We start from the raw sequence: 24917 nt of genomic DNA, 5'->3' as shown, positions 1-24917 counted from the left end.
TTATTGACAAAAGGTGCATTTCTCTAAGTTGGCATAGAGATGGTTGTTCCTAAGAATGACTAAAACATCCCTAAGATGACCTATGTGTTCATTAAGGCTTTTACTTAGATAAAGATACCATCAAAATAAACCACTACAAATCTACTCATACAATCCCTTAAGTCATGATTCATTAACCTCATAAAGGTTCTAGGAGTGTTGGTCAAGCCAAAAGGCATGACTAACTATTCATACAATCCAAACTTGGTTTCAAAAGTGGCTTTCCATTCATCTCCTTCCTTAATCCCTATTTGGTGATAACCATTTTTAAGATCAATTTTAGAAAATATGAGTGCTCCATGCAACTCATCTAGCATGTCATCTAGTCTAGGAATTGGATGTCTATACTTTCCAATTATATTATTAATAGCTCTATAGATTGTGCACATTCTCCAAGTTCCATCCTTCTTTGGAACTAGAAGAACAGGCATAATACAATGGCTAAGGCTCTTTTGAACCCAACCCTTCTTTATCAAGATTTCAACTTGAGTCTCTAACTTTTTTGTTTCTTGGGGGTTAGTCCTATAGGCAGGCTTATTAGGTACGCTATCCCCAGGAGCTAAGTCAATTTGATGTTCTATCCCTCTTAAAGGTGGAAGTCCATTTGGAACCCCTTGAGGAAATAGATCATCAAATTCTTTTAAAAGGTTTTGGACCCTTTTAGGTAGATACTTAAGTTCAAAACTTGTGGTAGTAAGTGTCTCTTTGGCATAGAAAAGGTAAAGAGGTTGTTCAACTAGAAGACATTGTTTAATAGAATTTTCTATAGAGAATTGATTTCTAGGAACAACTTCCTTGGAGGAGACACTACCCTCCAACTCTAGGATCTTCTTTTCCTCCTCTTTAGGACATCAGAGGTTTTTTTTTTTTTTTTTTTACTTCTTTTCTACTTTCTTTCCCTCATCTAGTTTTTTTCTCATAAATACTTGATCTTCCAACGCTTGTGAAGGTGAAATAGGAGTCAAAGTGTGTTTCTTGCCTAGGTGTACTAGGAGAATTTTATTTGTGACACCATGATGGATAGCTTGTATATTGCCAACGTTTACTGAGTAAAATATTACTTGCATCCATTGGAATTACATCACATAAAACCTCATCTTTATATTTTCCAATGGAGAAAGGAATATTTACTTAGTCTTTAACTTCATAGGTCCATCCTCATTAAGTCATTGAAGTTTATAATATTTTGAATGGGCTATAATAGTCATGTTAAGCTTATCATCCAACCTTTGGCATACAAAATTGTTACAAGAATCACTATCAACAATGAGAAAAATAAGTTTTCTTAAAAAATTTACATCTAGAATGGAAAAGGTTCTCTCTTAATTTGTGATTGATCTTGTTCACAAGGTTGATTGATAAGTAACCTTTGGGCAACCAATAGATCACCTCCACATAGTGCTTCCTCACTAGAGCTTAGACTTGCTTCTTCATCACTTGAGGAAGGTGAAAAAGACAAAGTGTTTTCTTCGCTTAGAATTTCATTCCCCCTTATGATCATGGTTTTCTTTGTGGGGCATTGGGATACTATGTGACCCCTTCCTAAGCATTTAAAGCACTTGATGGATCTAGTTCTAGTATCATAGGAAGGTTTTTGTTTTTGTTTTTCTAGTGGTCTATCAACCCTACGTTGGGAGGAGTAACCCTTCTTCTTGAAGTCCTTCTTAGGGTAGGAGGTAGAATCTTTCCTATATACAAGGTGCTATACAAGGTATGTACAATAGAGATTGTGAGACTACAAAGAGGAATCATACTCAATACTCATATAGCATAGGTCTAAGAAACACCTCCTCTGAAGAAGCCTCTTCTAGCCTCCTAACCATGAACCTATTTAAAGGTTCAATGGTCTTCAAGTTTGAGCTCTCTGTGGATGGTCCTTTATCACAAAATGACCAATGTTGATCCATATGGGAGCCAAGACAAGCCATACATGTACAAAGTGACCAAACTGAGTATAGTATGAGGTCAGGAGCCAAAATCCCTAACTAAGTAATGGAAGGGCATATTATTTGGAGGGTAGTCGATGGGCTAATCCTATAGGAGGCTTAATTATGCATGCTAATATCGTTGTAGACCACACCCAAGTTGTCCTACCCTAACAAGAACACTACAATTTCCTAACGAAATCTAAGAAACCATGTTGTTGTGGATTTTTAACCAAATTGGTTGTTGATCTAACAAGTGTAAAAGATCTCCATAAATTGATATGTATGATGATGCATTAGGTTTTAAAAGATTTTTTGAGAATTTTGTAGGTTGTATTTGATGATTAAAATATGTGATTTAGGTTGTGAGTTAAGATTATGTTTCAAGTTGGAAGCTAACCAGTGTTTAAAGTTGTTAAGTTATGCATGAATTTACTTGTATTGAGAAAGTTGTAAGTTGTTCAGTTGATTTTTTGAATGTTGTTCCCGTTGATGTTATACTTTAAAGTTGTAAAGGTAACTTGATGTTATGTTGTCTATATTTCTTTGATGTTTTTAATGTTGACATGTGGCTAGTTGTGTTGTGTTGTAAGATGCTATATTGCTATTATACTATGTTGATGTGTTGTTTTAGTTGAAAGAATGGTGTTGCCAAGTTGTGTTGTTTAAGTGGTTGTGTTGTTGAGTGTTGACAAGCTGTGTTGTCTATGTGCTAAGTTGTATGCTAAAAAAACTATTAAATTGTAAATCCATGTTGTATGTTGTTATGTGTTGTTAAGCTAGGCATTGGGTTGTAGTTGGGTTATTATATATTAATATGTTGTTTTCTTTTACAAGCTTACCTTTACATGTTTCCTGCTGGTTGGACTATAATGATCATGCTTGATATCTTAAAGGAACTATTTATGATTAGGCAAATGAAATTTAATGTTTTTAGGTTCTTAGATGCAGATACGACAAGATATGTGGATTCAAAAAAACATACATCAAGATATCAAGTTACTTTTGTAGGGGGAGCAATATCATGACAGTCATAATTATAGAAGTACATAGTGTTAAGCACCATGGAAGCATAGTTCATTGCAACACTAAAGGTTATAAAGAGATCCTATGGATGGAAAAGTTCCTACAAGAGTTAGGATTAAATCAAGAAAGTTATGTTCCTTATTGTGATAGTCAAAACACAATTCATCTCATTAAGAACTCTACTTTTCATGCAAGGTCTAAACATATTGATGTGAGGTATTACTAGATACATGATGTGGATGAAAGTAAACTAATGCATGTTGACAAAATACACACCAAAGACAATGGTTCAAAAATGATAACAAAAACTCTTAAGGAAAAAAGGTTAAATTTTTTTTTTATAGAAGCTTTAGACTTCACATCATCACCAAATTGATCAAAGAATACTTCCTTTTGGGTAGAGAGAGAGAATTGTGGGGTCTAGCCATTGATGCAATCGCTTTGAAATTACTATCATTTGGAATGTAAAAACTGAAAAATAATTGCAAAATTTCAATGACTTTATGAGCAAAAGTTGATTTTTCTTTCAACCTCCAAAATTGTACCATTCGATGCATGAAAATTGCATTTGTCAACTACTTCATTTGGTGTAGCAGGTTAAATGCACTAGTGAAATCCCCTCTATAAATAAAGGAGGAGAAGTGCAATGGATACACATCCTCACTTAGAAAGAACCTCTTACAGAATTTCATTGAAAGAAAAATAATGAGCCAATTTGTGAGTGTTATCCATCTATTGAAGATACATTGTTGTTGTATTTTATGTTTTCATTGTTGTTATAGTAGAAGTTTAAGAGGTCTACATATCTCATGAATTTTCCTTATTTATATTAAAAAGGTTTTTCACGCTAAAAATATTCAGTATTATTATTTTATATTTTTCCTTAATACATATTGAGTTCACATGGTAGAAAATTATGCCGGCATTTCCCAACATAAACATGAGAACCTTTTTTCCTTTGTAAGAAAAAATAAAAAAGGGGAAAAAAAAGAACGAGAATATTATAGTAATTTCATAATAAATTGAAATACCCATTGTAATGATTTTCTTCCAAATTCTTTTTATTTTGAATGGAGGAAAGTATTTGAGTTGTGCCCTTAAATGATTATTTAAAAGCGATGCACACTTTCTTCGAAATAAAAGATATTAAAAAGACAACTAAATTGAATGAAAAAATAAATGTTATTAGAATATTTCATCATGTAATGAAGGGAACAATGAAGGATCATTCCAAGTCATCTTCGTTAATTCTTATGACATGAGAAAAAAAAAAAAAAAAAACTCAACCGTAAGTAGGGGTAAAGCCAAAAGGTTGAAAATTAACTTATAGTGAAATTTTTTTTTGTATGTTACTATATAAAATATTTATTGTAACGATCTTACTTATATTTCTCCAATTTTTTTTACATGAGTTTAAATTAACATAATTTTTATTTATTAACTTATAATATTTTTTTATAAATCTTAAAAAAGTTAAAAATAATTTTGATATATTTTAAAATAAAATTGGAGGGACGATGGTCCTCCAAATTCCCCCTTATGGAATCCACAAGGCCTAGCCAAAGGCTTGAAAATAACGACGTGTTCATAAATGAAGACCATGGAGGAATTATTTGTGTTGTACCCTTATAGCACTAGAATTTTTTTTTTTTTTTTTTTCATTTCCCCTTCCCTTTCTTATTAGTGCACTTTATTGAACCTAAACAATAGTGCCGGAAAAGAGAGAGTATATGTTATCCTCAAAGTAAATACGCATTGGCTATTGCCTTTGGGAACAAGGCATGTGCAATCTCTGCATTATAAATTTCATCGCATTGCATGAACAACAAGTGCCCCACATATTAGGTCAAATCGGTGGTACGTGCTAGGATAAATGCAGAAAATGTTATGATCAAAAAAGAAAGTGAATTTTTACCCACTAACTAGTAAATTTCTCTCGTGCATTGTAAATATATGAAGTTAAACAAAATTTAATATATCAGATAAAATTAATCTACTGCTTTCATTTCCATATTTTTTATTTTTTATTTTTACTTTTTTGTCTATTTAATTATACAATAACTCTTTTAAAAAAAATATTACGTAAAAAATAAATATAAAATACATAAAAAAAAATTAATTGCATGTGAAACTATTACACAGAAGTATGAAATTTCTCAACACTATTAATAGTATATAAAAAAAAGTTATACCACACCAACAGTTTTTCAGCAATTATTTTCTCTTTTAATAACAATATGGTAAATTAGTGTGCCAATAAAAATAACTGTTTAAATATTTACCGCAATTAAATTCTGGATCAATCTAATGTAATAACATATATTGTTCACAATCTCTCATATTTTATTAACATATGAGACTATTTTGTTTTATAAAAATTTAACATATTTTTTTTAATTAAGGAACTTAGTTTGAGCTTAGTTATTTTAATAAAAGGTTGTTTACATGATAGTTTATGACCGAATAACAATGTCAAATAATCGATTATTATAAAAAGAATAATTGTCTTATAGTGATATAATATTATTGTTATAATAAATTATTTTTATTAATAATTATATTCTCATAATAATTAAAAAATGTAAGTATATATTATAGTGACACATAATATATATTATTAAATTTTATTAAAAATTAACATTAAAATTGTGTATATAGTTAGGTATATATCAATATATACATATATTAATTATATCTATAATAATATTTTTTGTGTCATGTAATATTTCTTATAATGACATATAATTTATATTTTCTTTAAAATGTATTAAATGATTTTTGAAAACTAAAACAAATTTCATTGTATTTCCAAAGACTAAAATTATATATCATCGTAATATATATTATTGATAATGATACTGCGCAATTTATTATACTCTTAATATATAGACCTTCAATATATTAACAATATAATATTTTGTTAAATAAATGTTATACTAATAATTAAAAATCAATATTAATTTACACAAATGATAATATTTTCTACCTTTTAATCAAGTTATTTACATTTCAAATCATTGTTTGGTGTATGAAATAGATTATGGACATCCAAAGGAAAATACTCATTTTTATGTAAATTCATAGTCCTTGAAAGAAATTATTCATTATTTTTGATGATGAATATTTTATATCAATAATATATTTATAAAAAATATTAATAATTAAAAGTATAGAATTTCTAAATCTTACCATTCTTTTATTGTATACATGCATACGCATAAAAATAAAATTATCATTATATTAAAAAAATTAAGACATTTTCTTATGCTAAACTGGACACTGATTTAAAAAAAAAAAAAAAAAACTAAACCAGATAGAAAACAAACTTGCGCTTTGGATTAGATAATAATTGAGAAAGTATACACAATAGGAGTACCGTAAATAAGTCTTTTTAATTTGGCTCAATCACTTAAAGCAAGAGTGCGATCAAATATCTGATGGACACATGAACCCAACATCACTGTCCATAGTCATAAATGTTTATGCGAATGAGGGATATATTACTGCAGGAACCCGAGGGATCATAGCACAACCACCATTGGCACCAACATTTTTAATTTGTGCCTTTGGCTTGATTTGAGGTTATGCAACTTTTCGTAGTCAAATTGACAAACTTGAATACCGAAAACTCTGAAATTAAAGCGACGGAAAGCGAAACAAGCCAAGAAGAATAAGGAAGTAAAAATTCAGTTTCAAATAAGCATATCTCGATATTATTTTAAGGTTTAATGTTTGACTTATAAGTATATAACTTAACTAAATATCTTCTTTTTTTTATAAGTATATAATGGATACAAAATATTGACTAATTTATGATTAATTTTCGTTTGAGAAACTGATTGTAATATCTCTTCTTTCCATCATATATTATTTTACTTAATGGGAACAAAATTATCTTGTACAATGTAGAGTTGTCACATGTATAGAAAAAGAAATATAGGAGTTTAGCTGTATTATAAGGAGTGGCCCAATGTCCACGTGAAACTTCACTATTAGGTAGCCATGCATCCTGAAAAGTAGCTAGCATGGTTGAGGGGAATTGAATGTGGGGTTGGTAGTACTGGGTCGTGCCTGTAATAATTGGAGAAATGACCTAGCACACATAATAGAAGATAGAGGAGTTGCAACGCAGTAAGTATATATGAACTATGGACCAATAAGATTAAATAATTGCGAAACTTTTATATAATAGATAGCTTGGTGGATTGTACTAGCCCCGTTATTTTCTCCTAAAAGTAAATAATAAAAAAAGCTGGGTTGCGCTTCTGTGTTTCTTTAGAACATGCAAAGGTTTACAAAGTTTAAATACTCTAAAAATGAAAAAGTGTTGGTGTTGTAATTATATCAGACATCGATACAGTTCCGATATGCTGGAATATGTATTCAAAAAGTATTTGATTATTTTTATTTTTATTTTTAAATATTATTAGATACAACTTTGATATGGCTCATAACGGTCTCATATAACTTTGGCAATTCCTTAAGTGCAAGTTTATTTTAGAGGGTACCAAAATTCTCTGTGACTAGGACCATATAAATGATGATATGTGTTGATTTTGTCAGAAATTGTCTTTTTTAAAAATGTTTTAATATTTATTATTTAACCTTCATTAATTAAAGGTGGTATCTATGATACACTACTTTAACAAGTGGTGCATGATAAACCATTAGTTTTGGCCATAATATTCATCAAAACTAATAACTTATAATACTATTTTCTACTGAAATTTTTTTATTTTTAAATTACAAAAAAAAAACAAAAACACATGTTATGCACTGAAGGAACTGCAACTCATCACGTTCGGAACGGGCCGTTCTGATATCAGAACGGGCCGTTCCAGATGAAAAAAAATGCATGAAGAATGGATCAGAACGGCCCGTTCTGAAATCAGAACGGCCCGTTCCAGATTCAAAAATAACACATGATAATTAAAACAGAACGGACCGTTCCGAAATCGGAACGGGCTGTTCTGAAATAGGAACGGGCCGTTCTGAAATCGGAACAGGCCGTTCTAACTATATATTTGTTATACGACTTTTTTTTAGCAAAATAATATTTTTTTTTCATTCTACTAAATTATATTTAAAATTTAAGTATTTTTTTAATTGATAATATTTTTCTATTAGAATTAGAGGTTTACATTAATTATATGCGTAAATTTAAAATTTTAATTAGAAAATAACACCAAACAAAACTTTCTATTATAAACCCTAAACCCTAAACCCAAAAAGTTTTATACTAAGGCCCATAATACAAGACCAAACAATATAAACTCTTATATTACCAAATATATGAGAAAGGTGGTCATCTATGTAAAGCATAAGTAAAGAGAATCTTAGGCTCACCAAACCCATTGAGCTCACTAAGCTCAGAAGCAAAGAAAAACCGAAAGGTCCATGAAGCCCAAAACTAGGCCCAATAAGCTTAAAACCCAAAAAGTCTTATACTAAGGCCCATAATACAAGACCAAACAATATAAATTCCTATACTACCAAATATATGAGAAAGGTGGTCATCCATGTAAAGTCCAAGTAAAGAGAACCCTAGGCCCACCAAACCCATTGGGCTCACTAAGCTCAGAAGCAAAGAAAAGCCCAAAGGCCCATTAAGCCCAAAACTAAGCCCAATAAGCTTAAAACTCAAAAAGTTTTATACTAAGGCCCATAATACAAGACCAATATATAAACTCCTATACTACCAAATATGAGAAAGGTGGTCATCCATGTAAAGCCCAAATAAAGAGAACCTTAGGCACACCATACCCATTGGGCTCACTAAGCTCAGAAGTAAAAAAAAGCCAAAAGGCCCATGAAGCCCAAAACTGGGCCCAATAAGCTTAAAACCCAAAAAGTCTTATACTAAGACCCATAATACAAGACCAAACAATATAAACTCTTATACTACCAAATATATGAGAAAGGTGGTCATCCATGTAAAGCCCAAGTAAAGAGAACTCTAGGCCCACCAAACCCATTGGGCTCACTAAGCTCAGAAGCAAAGAAAAGTCCAAAGGCCCATGAAGCCAAAACTAGGCCCAATAAGCTTAAAACCCAAAAAGTCTTATACTAAGGCCCATAATACAATACCAAACAATATAAATTCCTATACTACCAAATATATGAGAAAGGTGGTCATCCATGTAAAGCCCAAGTAAAGAGAACCCTAGGCCCACCAAACCCATTGGGCTCACTAAGCTCAGAAGCAAAGAAAAGCCCAAAGGCCCATTAAGCCCAAAACTAAGCCCAATAAGCTTAAAACTCAAAAAGTTTTATACTAAGGCCCATAATACAAGACCAATATATAAACTCCTATACTACCAAATATGAGAAAGGTGGTCATCCATGTAAAGCCCAAATAAAGAGAACCTTAGGCACACCATACCCATTGGGCTCACTAAGCTCAGAAGTAAAAAAAAGCCAAAAGGCCCATGAAGCCCAAAACTGGGCCCAATAAGCTTAAAACCCAAAAAGTCTTATACTAAGACCCATAATACAAGACCAAACAATATAAACTCTTATACTACCAAATATATGAGAAAGGTGGTCACACTAGTAGAAAATAAGTATATTACGTCACCCCTTTTACGTCGGAAATACGAAAATCCGACGTAAAAAAAATGCGGTGGCATTTTTGTAATTTTTGCGAACTTTTTTACGTCGCACCTGGTAAGGTCCGACGTAAAAAGTCCAATCTACGTCGCACCTTCCCAGGTGCGACGTAAAAAGTCCAATCTACGTCGCACCTTCCCAGGTGCGACGTAAATTTACGTCGCACCTTCCCAGGTGCGACGTAAATTTACGTCGCACCCTACCAGGTCCGACGTAAAAAAGACGCAAATTTGAATAAGAGAGCGCGAGGCACACCGCGCGCATTCACTTTTCATTTTTTTCTCTGTAAACCCTCTTCCTCTTCGTTGTGTAAATCCCTCCGCCTCCTACTCCTTCGGTCCTTCCTTCCTTATAATTTTTCTATCATTCAGTCTCCGTTCATACGACAAAAACAAGCAGTTTGTGTTCATACGACTAAATGTGTATTTTGAACTTATTATGTGTGTTTCTTTATATATTTTGAGTAGGAACAACCAGTGGCTGAAGCCAAGCCTGAGGAGAACAGAGAAGAGAAGCGATTCTGGGAAGAAAAGCGATTCTGGGAGGAAAACGCAGAAGAAAAGCGATTTCTGGGAAGCAGAACGGGCCGTTCTGCAAGGAGAACGGCCCGTTCTGCAAGGAGAACGGCCCGTTCTGCAAGGAGAACGGCCCGTCCTCCAAGCAGTATAGGCCGTTCTCCAAACAGAATGCCCCGTTCTGCAAGGAGAACGGGCCGTTCTCCAAGCAGAACGGGCCGTTCTGCTGCATTATTTTTCTTTTTTTTTTTAAAATTTTTACGATTTTTTACGTCGGACCTGGGTATGTCCGACGTAAATTTACGTCGGTTTTTGACCCCCGACGTAAATTTTACGTCTCCCGCTTCTACGTCAGACGTTTCCCTGACGTAAAAACCCCTAAATAACCGACGTAAAAAGGGTCTTTTGTACTAGTGTCATCCATGTAAAGCCCAAGTAAAGAGAACTCTAGGCCCACCAAACCCATTGGGCTCACTAAGCTCAGAAGCAAAGAAAAGTCCAAAGGCCCATGAAGCCAAAACTAGGCCCAATAAGCTTAAAACCCAAAAAGTCTTATACTAAGGCCCATAATACAAGACCAAACAATATAAACTCCTATACTACCAAATATATGAGAAACGTGGTCATCCATGTAAACTCTAAGTAAAGAGAACTTTAGGCCCACCAAACCCATTAGGCTCACTAAGCTCAGAAGTAAACAAAAGCCCAAAGGCCCATGAAGCCCAAAACTAGGCCCAATAAGCTTAAAACCCAAATAATATAAACCCCTAGTTTTGGGCTTTATGGGCCTTTTGACTTTTGATTGCTTCTAAGCTTAGTGAGCCGAATTGGTTTCGTGGGCCTAAGGTTCTCTTTACTTGGGCTTTACATAGATGACCACCTTTCTCATATATTTGGTAGTATAGGAGTTTATATTGTTTGGTCTTGTATTATGGGTCTTAGTATAAGACTTTTTGGGTTTTAAGCTTATTGGGCTTAGTTTTGTGCTTCATGGGCCTTTGAGCTTTTCTTTGCTTCTGAGCTTAGTGAGCCCAATGGGTTTGGTGGACCTAGGGTTCTCTTTACTTGGGCTTTACATGGATGACCACCTTTCTCATATATTTGGTAGTATAGGAATTTATATTGTTTGGTCTTGTATTATGGGCCTTAGTATAAGACTTTTTGGGTTTTAAGCTTATTGGGCCTAGTTTTGGGCTTCATGGGCCTTTGGGCTTTTCTTTGCTTCTGAGCTTAGTGAGCCCAATGGGTTTGGTAGGCCTAGGGTTCTCTTTACTTGGGCTTTACATGGATGACCACCTTTCTCATATATTTGGTAGTATAGGAATTTATATTGTTTGATCTTGTATTCTGGGCTTTAGTATAAGACTTTTTGGGTTTTAAACTTATTGGGCCTAGTTTTGGGCTTCGTGGGCCTTTTGGCTTTTCTTTGCTTCTGAGCTTAGTGAGCCCAATGGGTTTGGTGGGCCTATGGTTCTCTTTACTTGGGCTTTACATGGATGACCACCTTTCTCATATATTTGGTAGTATAGGAATTTATATTGTTTGGTCTTGTTATGGGCCTTAGTATAAAACTTTTTGGGTTTTAAACTTATTGGGCCTAGTTTTGGGCTTCATGGGCCTTTGGGCTTTTCTTTGCTTTTGAGCTTAGTGAGCCCAATGAATTTTGGTGGGCCTAATGTTCTCTTTACTTGGGCTTTACATGGATGACCACCTTTCTCATATATTTGGTAGTATAAGAATTTATATTGTTTGGTCTTGTATTATGGGCCTTAGTATAAAACTTTTTGGGTTTAAGGTTTAGGGTTTATAATAGAAAGTTTTGTTTGGTGTTATTTTCTAATTAAAATTATAAATTTACGCATATAATTAATGTAAACCTCTAATTATAATAGAAAAATATTATCAATTAAAAAACTATACTTAAATTTTAAATATAATTTAGTAGAATGAAAAAAAATATTATTTTGTTCAAAAAAAGTCGTATAACAAATATATAGTTAGAACGAGCCGTTCCGATTTCAGAACGGCCCGTTCTGGTTTAATTATCATGTGTTATTTTTGAATCTGGAACGGGCCGTTCTGATTTCGGAACGGGCCGTTCTGATCCATTCTTCATGCGTTTTTTTTTTCATCTGGAACGACCCGTTCTGATATCAGAACGGCCCGTTCCGAACGTGAGTTGCAGTTCCTTCAGTACATAACACGTGTTTTTGTTTTTTTTTTGGTAATTTAAAAATAAAATTTTTTTAGTAGAAAATAGTATTATAAGTTATTAGTTTAGATGAATCTTATGGCCAAAACTAATGGTTTACCATGCACCACTTGTTAAAGTGGTGTAGCATAGATACCACCTTTAATTAATGAGGGTTAAATAATAAATATTAAAACATTTTTAAAAAAGACAATTTCTGACAAAATTAACACATGTCATCATTTATGTGGTCCTAGTCACAGAGGGTTTTGGTACCCTCTAAAATAAACTTACACCTAAGGAATTGCCTATAACTTTATAACAAGTGATATGACTTGGATTACGTTTTTTTTTTAAATAGTGTGGATTTTGTAACACTTTTTATTTATTTAGATATTTTATTAATATTTTAAATTTTTAAAAGGAAAAAACCTTTTAAAAGTGAGTATGCATACTTTACACAATAGAGACATATTTCATGCAAAACTCCATACATTGTTCCTTTATATGCAACGTTTCTCCTTCCATATGTAGTTTCTCTTTCTCTCGGCTCTGCATTCTGACGATGATTCCTAGCTGGATCTCTTCTGACAACTTTCTATCCAGCAATGCATGATATCTGATGGGGGTTTTTTTGCTCCGATGATTATGTCTCTTTTTTCTGTGGTTTTGGATTTTGGGATTTTTTTTCACCGATAGATTTTGGCTCTCTTTGCGGTTGTGGTCTATTCGTTGGCAGATTTTAGTCTCTTTCTCAGTTATGTAGTAAGTTCAATCTTGTGGTTATGTTTTAGTTCTAAGTCTGAGCATTCTAAATATCTAATTATTACCTCTATTGCTTGAGAAAAGAAAATATCTACTATTACTAGTAGGTTTGCTTCCTCAAAACCTTAAGACGATCATGCTTTATTAGGAGGTGGGGGGTGACAATAGCTGTAGAGTAGCAATTTTTTTGAAAAAGTAGTTAAAAGTAAATACTCTAGGTGAAAGCACATTTGCTAATAATTTCAAGTGTTAAAGTTTCTATTTGCCCTAAAGTTAATGTTGCATATTTGGTTGATTTGAAAAGAGCTTCTGAAGATGCTAAAAATTGATTAAAGTCTAGGAATGTTTCATTGCATGCTGATAAAAGGGCTCCAATGCCACCAATATTGCCACAAAAAAGAAAAGGAAAAGGAAGTATAGAAATTGTATTTAGTGTTAAGGATACGAATCAACTTAAAGCACAAATAGAAATAATGTTTTATTAGGTTAGTCTATCATTCCATCCTACTAGAAATACACATTTTGTTTGTTCTTATTCATTTGCTACTAACAACAATCTTAGTGGCTTTCTTCCTCCTATTGATAGTGCATTAAGAACTAGTCTTTTACAGCAACAGAGAACTCATATTGAGAGGTTGTTTCAACATGTCAAATCTTTGTGAACTTTCAAAGAAGTTACATTGGTTGTCGATGGCTAGACAAACGCTCAATGAAGACCTCTGATAAATTTCATGGCTATATGTTAAGAAGGGCCAATGTTTTTAAAAGTTATTGATGGGTCCAAGTAGTATAAAGACAAGCATTACATGGCTAACTTAATAAAACACTACTACAAAAATACTGTTTAACACTCGCTATATTTACATTAATTCTAGTAGAACCGATGTAAATCATTAACACAGTGGTAAATTTGTAAATAAATAAAAATTCTACATCAGTTTTATGATTAACCGATGTAGAAATGGAATCCGGAAGTTGTTCTACATCGGTTTCACTTATGACCGATGTAGAAGTTGAGACCCTAATATGCGCACCCTACGAAGGCACACCCTTTCACTCTTCAGCAACATGCCCAGCCGCCCAGGAAGAACTGGTTCACCGCTCAGCACATGAAGTCCCTCTCCAAACGCCTTCGTAAATACGATTACTTCCCTTTTTCTCTCTCTTCCTTCCGATTTCCCAAACCCTAATTTTCTATTCCCTTTTTCGTGGAGTACGCCATGGAGGCGGTGAAGCAAAGCTCGATGGCAATAGGTCTCCGATCGAAGACTCACGTGGTTCTCGCATGCGTCAACAAGGCCAACTCCGAACTCTCCACGCACAAATGACATCGGCGACGTCGTTGGTGGTGAAGCATTCTTTGGCGATTTAGGAGTTGCTAATGACTAGGGTTTTCTAGGTGCCCAGCTTGATGGTGAACAGTGGGTCGTGGGCGTCGACGAGGGAGCCTAGGAGGTGGTGGGTGGAGCAGGAGCGAGCCAGGAGGGGGAGGTGGCCCAGGATGGGCCACGCGCCGGGGATGGTGAGGGCCTCTTTCGGGGCTTGGGCCTTGGAGCGGTGGAGGAGGAAGAGGAGGAGAGGGAGGAGAGAGAGGAGTGTGCGATTAGGAGAGGGTCCATGTGTGTTTTCTTGTATTGATGATATTGATTTCTGATTTCCAGGTATTTTTTGCTCTCAGCATGGCAGCTATGGGAATTTCTCAATCTGGTTCTTTGGTCCCTGATTCATCTAATTCAAAAAGTGCTGCTGCTTTCGAATTTGCTATTATTGATCGAAAATCACAAATAGACCCAAGTGATGAATCTGGATTGACACTGGAAGAAGTCAAGGGAGGAGAGATTGAATTTAACCATGTCAGTTTCAAGTATCCTTCCAGACCTGATGTTCAAATATTCAAAGATCTTTGTTTGACCATTAACCACAACAAGGTAACTTTCTAATTTTCAAATCTTGTCTTTTTCATTAGTACTTAATTTGCAATTGGTGTGTATATTCAAAATTATGAATTAGTACAAGTTATTTAGATAGCATATGAATTGTTGAGAGAATTATTTTATATATGCAGGGCTATGACACAGTAGTGGGGGAGAAAGGGATTCAACTATTTGGAGGACAGAAGCAAAGGGTGGCAATTGCAAGAGCTATGACCGTGTTATGGGAATGATGGAAAAATGGTTTTATATAATAAAAAAGGATACAAAGCCTGCTATCATAGAGATTAAAGCCTGCTAAAAAGTAGTTTTGATAAATAAAAAAATTACTTCAATCACATTCAACATTTTATATCGGGTGATAAAAGACTTGATGTAGTTTTGCTCACTTTCTACAACGGTTCAAGAACCGGTGTAGAATATCTTACACATTCTACGTCATCTGTAACTACATCGGTTTCAAAATCGATGTAGAATAGTCAAAAGAACCGATGAAAAATGTTGTTATTATAGTAGTGAAAAATGTGATCAAGGAGGTAGGACCACTAAATATGGTCCAAATTATAACTAATAATGCTCTTGTTTGTAAGGCAGTCAAATTGTTAATTGAAGTTGAATTCCCTCATCTATTTTGGACTCCTTGTGTGGTTCATACTCTAGATCTTAGAGTGAAAAATATATGTGCAACAAAAAATATTGATGGAAATGAGGTTGTTTTCAATGAATGTAGGTGGATTTTTTACGTAATTGATGATGCATCATTTATCAAGACTTTTATCATGACTCATTCAACAAGATAGTTGTTTTTAATGAGTTTTCCACTCTTAAATTGCTTTCACTAGCTAACACACGTTTTGCCTCTATGATAATCATGCTAAAAAGATTATATTTAAATGTAGCTTGCAAAACATGGTCATTAGTGACCAATGGAATATTTATAAGGAATATGAAGTTGGAAAAACCACACATGTTAAAGAAATAATTTTGAAAGATATATGGTGGGATAAGTAGACTACATTCTTTATTTCACACATCCTATATATAGCATGATTAGAATATGTGACACTGATGTTTCTACTCTTCATTTGATGTATGAAATGTGGGATTCTATGATAGAAAAAGTGAAGGTGGCCATGTATAGGCATGAGGAAAAGTAAACAAATGAAGTATTCAACTTCTATAATGTCGTTCATGATATCTTCAATTATAGGTGGCGCAAGAGTTGTATTCCTCTTTGTTGCTTAAAAAATCCCCTAAATCCAAGGTAATTTTTTAAAGTCAGTGATTAATGACTATCTTCTCTTTGGATAACAAAAACATAATATGCCTAAAGTATTCTTTTATAATTATTAATAGGTATTATAGTTAAGTATGACTTAGTGAAGCTCCAAATAGGGTTCTACCTCATCAAGAGAGAACAAATGTCTAAAGAGATTTCCACATGTTGAGGAAAGAAAAAAATGTTTATGAAGAATTCTCCAAATTCTCATCTTGTATGGATGATTTTGGTTCTTTTAATTCAATTGATGATAGATGAGTATTAGATCTAAAAACATGGTAGTTGATGAATGGAGCTTCTACCCATCTACTCTAAAAGCTTATCTAAAACTTTTTATGAAACTACTATTAAGTTGAAAGACAATCTTAGATGCCTCGAGTTTTAAAGTTTTAATGTTAACAAACAAAATGCTTTTATACAAGAAAATGTGTCAAGAAACTTCTTCAAAAATATCTTTGAAAATATTTATCAAACAAAGTGTAAGACACGGATCATTTATAAGACGAAATCAGAATAAATATATAATCTGTCTCATATTCATTAAATTTTCATTATTTATTGAGACAAATGACAAACTTCATTTTGAATGTTTTATTCCTTAACAGATTGAACTACAAAATCGTCTTGGAACTCATAAATTTGTTAAAGAGAATAAGATAATGTTTTTCATCAAGACCAAGGACGAAGATCCCTAAAATTACAGAGAAAAGTAGATAAAGCCACTATTGTTGTTGCACTATGCTAACATTACTTCTGCAAACTCTGTTTGGTATGAAAAGTTGATAAGTAACTTCCTTGATCAGATAATATATAGGTACCATTTGGTGGAATAGATTTAATGCTTGCATTAACTGAGTCAATGATTACCTCTCATCTCAAAGAAAAATATTGAAGACAGACGAAGCAAACTTGTGAACTAGACTCAGTGTTGTAACGATCATCTTGTCCAAGCTACTATATAAGAAGAATCGAAGCTCAATAAAGATAGAGCACTACAAGAAAAACGCAAATTTTCAACGGAAAATTTCCGACGGAAATATAAATCTGTCGGACATTTTAAGACCATAGCAAACGTCCTAATGTACCTTGTTTAAACTCTTCGGGAATCCGATCATCGCTTTTTTTGAAATTTATAAATATTATTTTTTATATTATAAAATGAATAAATTTTATTTTTATTTTTTAAAAAATATTTTTCTTTAATTGTATCTTTTTAAAATGACTTAAATATGTCTTTAATCCTTATAAAACTAATAAGTTTTTATTTTAGTTTCTGTAAAAAAAAAAAAAAAAAGTTGTTTTTCATTTTCTAAAATTGGGATTTTTATTTTTAATTCTTATTTTTTATGTAATCATTTTTAACTACTTTTTTTTTATAAAAAAAAAAGATAAATAATTATCTTAGCAAGGTGTCACATACAACAATTACGTACTATTATCATATTAATATTTAACACCTCTAAAAAAAATTTTAGTTTTTAAAAATAAATATTATTTATCTGCCTTAAAATAATCAAACTAGTGAATTTATATTTTAGAGGGATGAAAATCAAAGAAAAATATTTTACTCATTTTACAAGTACGAAACAATGTTTATAAATCTTACAAGGATGAAAAATAAAGAAAAAAATTTACAAAGAAAAAAATCAAAATCATCCATCTTATAGGAACTAAAATATATTTAAACCTTCTAAAATTAATATTTTCGATCTTAACAATTATTTTAAAAAAATGATATTTATTTTTAAATATTTATAAAATACTTAGAGATGTTAGTATATTGTCTTTAAAATTATAGTAAGCAAGTTCAAGTGTGAAAATTTTCATATTTGTGTGTTTCATGAGTTTTCTATTAAATAATTAGTTCATATATTAGTTTATTTAACATAAATAGTAGTTTTATATTTTAGAAGAAAAAAAAAATTTATTTTATAAAAGTAATATAAGTTTAAAATTACATATATCAATATAATATATATATATATAATATAAAGGGTTATAATTATACCGGTTCAACTTTTACTAAGTATTACACCACTCAATAACTTTATATTAAATGTGAATTTTGAAAATATCCAACCGTTAAATTGAAAGTTCATACCACTTTATACGTGTATATCAAATTTTGTTAAAATTGAACAACAACAAGAAAGTAATCAAAGTGTTCATATTTTAGTGTATTTTAAAATGAATATATTACATCAATTTTGTTTTTATAAAAATGAAGTATCAAATCATCTTGGATTAATATAAAATTTTGTATATATAATTTAAGAGATATGAACTTTCAATCTAACAATTGGATTTACAAAATTCACATTTAATATAAAGTTATTGAGCGTTGTAATACTTAGTAAAAGTCACATTTAATATATATATATATATATATATATATATATATATATATATGAGGGGGTTATAATTATAGCGGTGTAAATTTTACTAAGTATTACACTGCTCAATAACTTTATATTAAATGTGAATTTTGTAAATTCAACCGTTAAATTGAAAATTCTTTACTCTTAAATCATATATACAAAATGTCATATTAATCGAAGATGATTTCTTATAAAACAAAATTAAATCTGTCGGAAAATTTATATTTTCGATGAAATTTTTTTTTGTAGGAAATGCTATATTATTGATGGAATATTTCTGACAAATTTATATTTGTCGAAAATGTAAGAACTGGTTTTAAATTTGATATGAAAATATTAATGATATAATTAGATAAGATTTTAAGTTAGTATTTTATTAATGGTTGATAATTAGAAAATAAAACAAGGATAAATACATTTTTTGAATTTTATATGTTTGATTTAAGATAAATTACAAAATAACTCTTGGTAAAGTTATTTCGCTCAATAACTCATGGTTTGCGTTGATTTAAGGTAAATAAATATATTAAATTAATTAATAATTTATTTAAAATTTAAAATTTAATTTGTAAGTATGTAATAAATAAATATTTATAATTTTATAAATTATATTATCATTATAAATTATAAAATTAAATAATTTAAATTATAATTTTAAATAGAAATAAGTAGATATTAATTATAAAAGTAAGTACATATAAATAAAGAATAATTGAATATATTATTATTATTATTATTCGTAATATAAAATTATTATATATTATTATTATAGTACAAGTATGAGATTGTATATTTGAGGATGACTTAAATGAATTAATTTGTACAAGTTATACTGACAACATACATATACATTTCGGTAGTTTACTCATCAGAACTTCACAACTAAGCGTGCTTGACCTGGAGTAGTATAGGAATGGGCGACCTTCTGGGAAGTTTCCTAGAAATTGTGCAAATAAGGATAAAACACGCTAAAAAGTGAAATGTCGTGAAGTAGAACCCTTGAGAGGCCAAATATGAGGACTGATACATTAATAAATTTATTAAAATTAAAAAAATAAAATATAATTTCCAACGAAAATATCCGTCGAAAATTCTGTCGAAAATTTCTGACGGATTAAATTATTTTCGACTAATTTTTTTTCCGACGCCACTTTTTTCGACAGGTTTAAATCCGTCGAAAATATGTCGAAAAAACAAAATTCATCGGAAATTTACCCTTTTCTGTCAGAAATTAGCATTTTTCTTGTAGTGGAGAACACAAAGTATAAGAGACTTGTACAAAAACATATATAAAAACTCTCTATAACTCATACTCATTTTTGCTCGTAAAAGTTTATTGCTCTAGCTATACTGGCTATAAAATGTCTAAGAGAGAAGAACACAACATCTCTGTAAACTTCATAACCATTGTTATAAGGTTGAACCTAGAGAAACTTGGTTGAAAAGAATACTTGTTTATTAATTTTGGAGAGGCTTGTTGTTAAAAAAATACTTAGATAGTTGCTTGAAAAGACAAATCAAAGAATACTTAGGGTTGAGCCAGAAGTGACTTGTTGAAAGAATACTTATATCTTTATTAAAAGATAGTGGAACTCAATTTGGTTGGATTGAGAACTGGAGTAGTCTCAATGATTGAAATAAACTAGTATAAAAATACAAAGTGTTTCATCTGACTTCTCTCTACACTCCATCTGACTAGAGTTACTACTTCACTACGTAAAATGTGTGTTTTTGATACACACTCTTCAACCCCCTTATAGTATTTATCTTTTTTCCACAACTATGTACTTCCTCTTGTTATGAGAGGAATTGGAGTATATACTTCTTTATTCATTCTTTGAATGTAAAATAAAAGAGAAATCGAGAATAATTGGGTTGTAATTTTTATTCAGAAAAAAAAAGCAATATATATACAAATATGTATCTCTAATTTGATGATTCTGTTCCTATAATTAAGCTATTCTAATATTATAGTTTCCATATTTTCAACAAGAATCATGGGATACAATTATCTTTCCTAACACTCCCCCTCAAGATGGAGAGTGAATGTCATGAACTCCCAAATTGCTCTACATTGTAAGAAAAGCTTCCTTCCCTAATGGTTTAGTGAACAAGTCAACAATTTTTTATGCTGAAGGAACATACTCCGTTGCAACTGAGCCATCTTGAATTTTGTCACGAATAAAATAGCAATCTATCTCTATGTGTCGAGTTCTTTCATGAAATACCGGATTAGACGCAATGTGAAGAGCTGCTTTATTATCACAATACAACAATGTTGCCTTTGAGTGCAATATCTCTAAATCCTTCAATAGTGATCGTAGCCAACACAACTCACAACATGCACCTGTCATAGCTCTATATTCAGCTTCAGCTGATGATAGAGAAACTGTCTTCTGTCTCTTTGTTCTCCAAGAAATTAGTGATGATCCCAAGAATACACAATAACCTGTAGTTGATTTTCTTGATATTGGGCAACCTCCCCAATCGGAATCGCAGAAAGCACGCAAAGATAAATCATTTTGGGAAGAGAAAAATAAACCTTGACCTGGATTGTTCTTTAGATACCGCAATATTCGCATGGCAGCTTCCATATGAGGTTTACGAGGAGCATGCATGAATCTACTCAATATGTGCACTGAGTAAGTGATATCTGGACGGGTAACAGTTAATTAAATTAGGCGTCCTACAAGTCGCCTATATGAGGATGGATCTTTTAATAAATCTCCTTCATCTGACAATTTTACATTTTGCTCCATGGGAAAATTCACAGGCTTAACTCCCAAACATCCTCCATCTTTTAGAATCTATAGAACATATTTTCTTTGCGAAATAAATATACCTTTCTTTGATCGAGAAACCTCCATGCCCAAAAAATACTTTAAGCCACCCAAATCTTTAATATGGAATTGATTATGCAAAAAATGTTTAAGAACAACTATTTCGTTGGGATCATTACCAGTTATGATGATGTCATAAATAAAGATCAATAAGGCAGTAAATGATTTGCCTTTCTTACAAGTAAACAATGAGTAATATGATTTTGACTAAATAAATCCAGCACCTTGAATAGCTGTAGAGACCTTGGCAAACCATTGACGAGAGGCTTGTTTTAATCCATATAAGGATTTGTTGAGACGACACATAAGATTCTCCCCCTGTTGTTGAAAACCAGGAGGAAGAGATATATAAATTTCTTCAGAGAGATCTCCAAGAAGAAAAGCGTTGTTGACATCAAGTTGATGAAGTGGCCAATTTTGAGCGGCTGCCAAAGCTAATAAACAACGTATTGTGACCATTTTAGCAGTCGGTGAAAAAGTATCATGGTAATCAATACCTTCAACTTGTGTGTAACCTTTTGCTACTAACCGGGCTTTATAGCGTTCAAGAAAACCATCGGAGTTGCGCTTGATTTTGTATACCCAACGACAACCGATAGCTTGCTTTCCCGGAGGGAGGGGTGTGAGGAGCCAAGTGTTGTTGGCCTCCAAAGCAGCCAATTCAGATTGCATTGCTATTTGCCAATGAGAGTGGGAGGCAACTTGTTCATAACATGTAGGTTCAACATCATTAGTAGTAGTAGCAATAAAGGATCTATGTTGTGGTGAGTAACAATCATAAGAGATAAAATTGCAAAGAGGGTATCGGGTACCTTGACTTGGAAAAGATGACGAGAATGACAATGATTTGGGAGAACTTACTTGATTACAAACATAGTCATTCAGAGCTATAGGGCGAACATGAGTTCTTTGAGAACAACGCAAAGGGGCTGTTGGAGGAATGGCAGGGGCAAATTCTGCATATGTGTTGGCTGGATGGGTGATGAATCTGGGACAGCAACAGGTATGACAGAATCTGTTTTAGGCGGAGAAGAAGAGATGGATTAATAGGGAAAAATATCTTCATGGAAAATAACATCACGACTAGTAAAGACTTGATGAGAATCGATGTTATACAATTTGTATGCTTTCTGACCAACTAGATAACCAAGAAAAATACATTGAGTGGCTCGAGAAGTTTTTCGAAAGGAGTTTGACGAGAAAGTATAAGTGTGGGTAAACTATTAATTACATGAACAGCAGTAGAGACACATTCTGCCCAAAAAGTGTAAAGGGAAATGAGATTGAAAACGGAAAACTCGGGCTAACTCAAGGATATGTCTATGTTTGCGCTCGACCACCCCATTTTGTTGAGGTGTATAAATGCAAGAATGTTGGTAAATAGTGCCCTGTTGTTTAAAAAATTCTTGCATTGAGAATAATTCCTTTCCATTGTCAACTCGAATTTTTGTTATAGTAGTATTAAATTGAGTTTTCACAAAAGAGAAAAAATGGGTTAAAAAATTTTGTGTCTCGTTCTTATGATGCATGAAAAAAACCCAAGTAAAACGAGAGAAGTCATCCACAATAATCAAAAAATACTTTGCACCAGAAAGAGAAGAAACTTTGAATGGTCCCCAAATATCGCAATGGATTAATTCAAAAGGCTTAATAGAAGAAATTGAACTAGGGGGAAAAGGAAGCCTAGTTTGTCTTGCAAGAGCACAAATATTACAATTATTATTTTTCTCCAAACGGAAATGTAGGAATTTCTTTTCCAAAAAGTCTAATCTAGAATAGGATAAATGTCCTAGACGTCTATGCCACAAGATACTAGAAGGGTTGGAAGTATAGGCAGATTTGATGGTATGAATTGACTGGACAGGATTGTGTGACTTATTCATTGCAACCAAGTAATAGAGTCCATCTTGTTGTTCACCCAAACCAATCGTCGTCCCCGTCATCAAATCTTGCAAAACATACGATTGAGAAAAAAAAGTTACTGAACAATTTAAATCTCTTGTGACTCAACTCACAGACATCAAATCCACCTTACAAGATGGCACCCCAAGCACATTTTTCAAATAAATTATAGGACTCAAAGGTAAATTTCCAATAGAAAGAATTGGAGCCTGATCTCCATTTGGCATAATAACTGGTGGTAAGGAGGTGTTTTCTTTACTGTTGTCAAACAAAGATGGAGACGAAATTATGTGATCTGTTGCACCACTATCAATTATCAACTTGGGTGCGGACAAACCTGAAGAAAGATTGGCATTATTTGCCTTGGGAGCAACTGATTGAGATGCTCCACTGTTGTCCTGAATAACAGACAAAATTTGTTGCAATTGCAATTCAGTTAATCCATTCACAATAGGCTGAACATGTGTTGTTGGGGCCTCTCTAACATGATTTGCTGAAGATTGATTGTTGTCGTTGGGCTTGAAATGATATTGTTTATTTGTAGAGTGCTTGGACTGTCCAGGTGGATAATCGTGTAACTTCCAACATGTCTCTTTTGTGTGATGATCCCTGTCACAGTGGAAATAATGCAGCGGCTTGCGATAATTGGAATTAGGACGAGAAGATGAACTAGATTTGTGGCGAACAGCAAGGGTAATTGGTTCCTCTTTTTGAACAACCATGGCAGAAGCTTCAATAGTCTCTCTTCTTATTTCGTTGCTTTTCTTCTTGAATGATGGAAGAATAAGCTTGTGAAACATCAGGTAAAGGAATCATCAAAAGGAGTTGACTACGGATAACACTATAAGATTCGTCCAACCCCATGAGGAATTGCATCAACTTGCGTCTTTTGTTGTTTGCTCCACATGTGCAAACTGCATCATTGTAGGATCCTAACTCATCCCACAATTTTTTTAACTTTGTATAGTAGGCAGCAACCGTCAGTTGATCTTGAGTAAGACAAGCAATCTCTTTCTCGAGTTGGAAAATGCGTGGTGCATTGCTTTGAAAGAAACGATTTTGAAGATCTTCCCAAACTTCATGAGTAGTATCATAAAAAATAATATTGTCTGCAATATCAGGGGTCAATGAATTAAGAATCCATGAAAATACCATATCATTGCATTTTTTCCATGTTGCGTAGTCTTCTGGTTTGGTTTCGGCAGATAGTGCTTTAAGAGTTCCATCAACAAAACCAAATTTAGATTTTGCATTTAACGAGATGGTAATGGCTCGACGCCAAGTTGAATAATTGTCACCATTGAGAGGTTTTGAAACAAGAACCACTCCAGGATGATCAGAATGGTAAAGAGAGTAAGAGGGATCAGATTTGTTCTCATCATTAGCCATAATGGTTTAAAAAAAGGAAAAAGATAGCAGGTTGTTACTGCTCTGATACCATGTAAAATAAAAGAGAAATCGAGAATAATTGGGTTGTAATTTTTATTCAGAAACAAAGGAAATATATACACAAATAT

At 32.6% G+C, this 24917-nt stretch overlaps 1 protein-coding gene across 1 annotated transcript; it reads left to right on the top strand.

Moving 5' to 3' along the window:
• Positions 1-14135: 14135 nt before the first annotated feature.
• LOC145953946 (ABC transporter B family member 21) lies at positions 14136-15448 on the top strand. Its single transcript, XM_083067696.1, has 2 exons — positions 14136-14998; positions 15136-15448. Exons 1-2 carry the CDS (start codon positions 14708-14710, stop codon positions 15232-15234), a joined length of 390 nt encoding a protein of 129 aa, XP_082923822.1. The 5' UTR covers positions 14136-14707; the 3' UTR covers positions 15235-15448.
• Positions 15449-24917: the final 9469 nt, after the last annotated feature.

This window comes from Cajanus cajan, chromosome 1 (genome assembly GCF_000230855.2).
Source record: "Cajanus cajan strain Asha chromosome 1, NIPB_CcT2T_4, whole genome shotgun sequence".
NCBI lineage: Eukaryota > Viridiplantae > Streptophyta > Magnoliopsida > Fabales > Fabaceae > Cajanus > Cajanus cajan.
The sequence above is the reverse complement of the archived record's forward strand: the minus strand, read 5'-3'. Positions and strand labels throughout refer to the sequence as shown.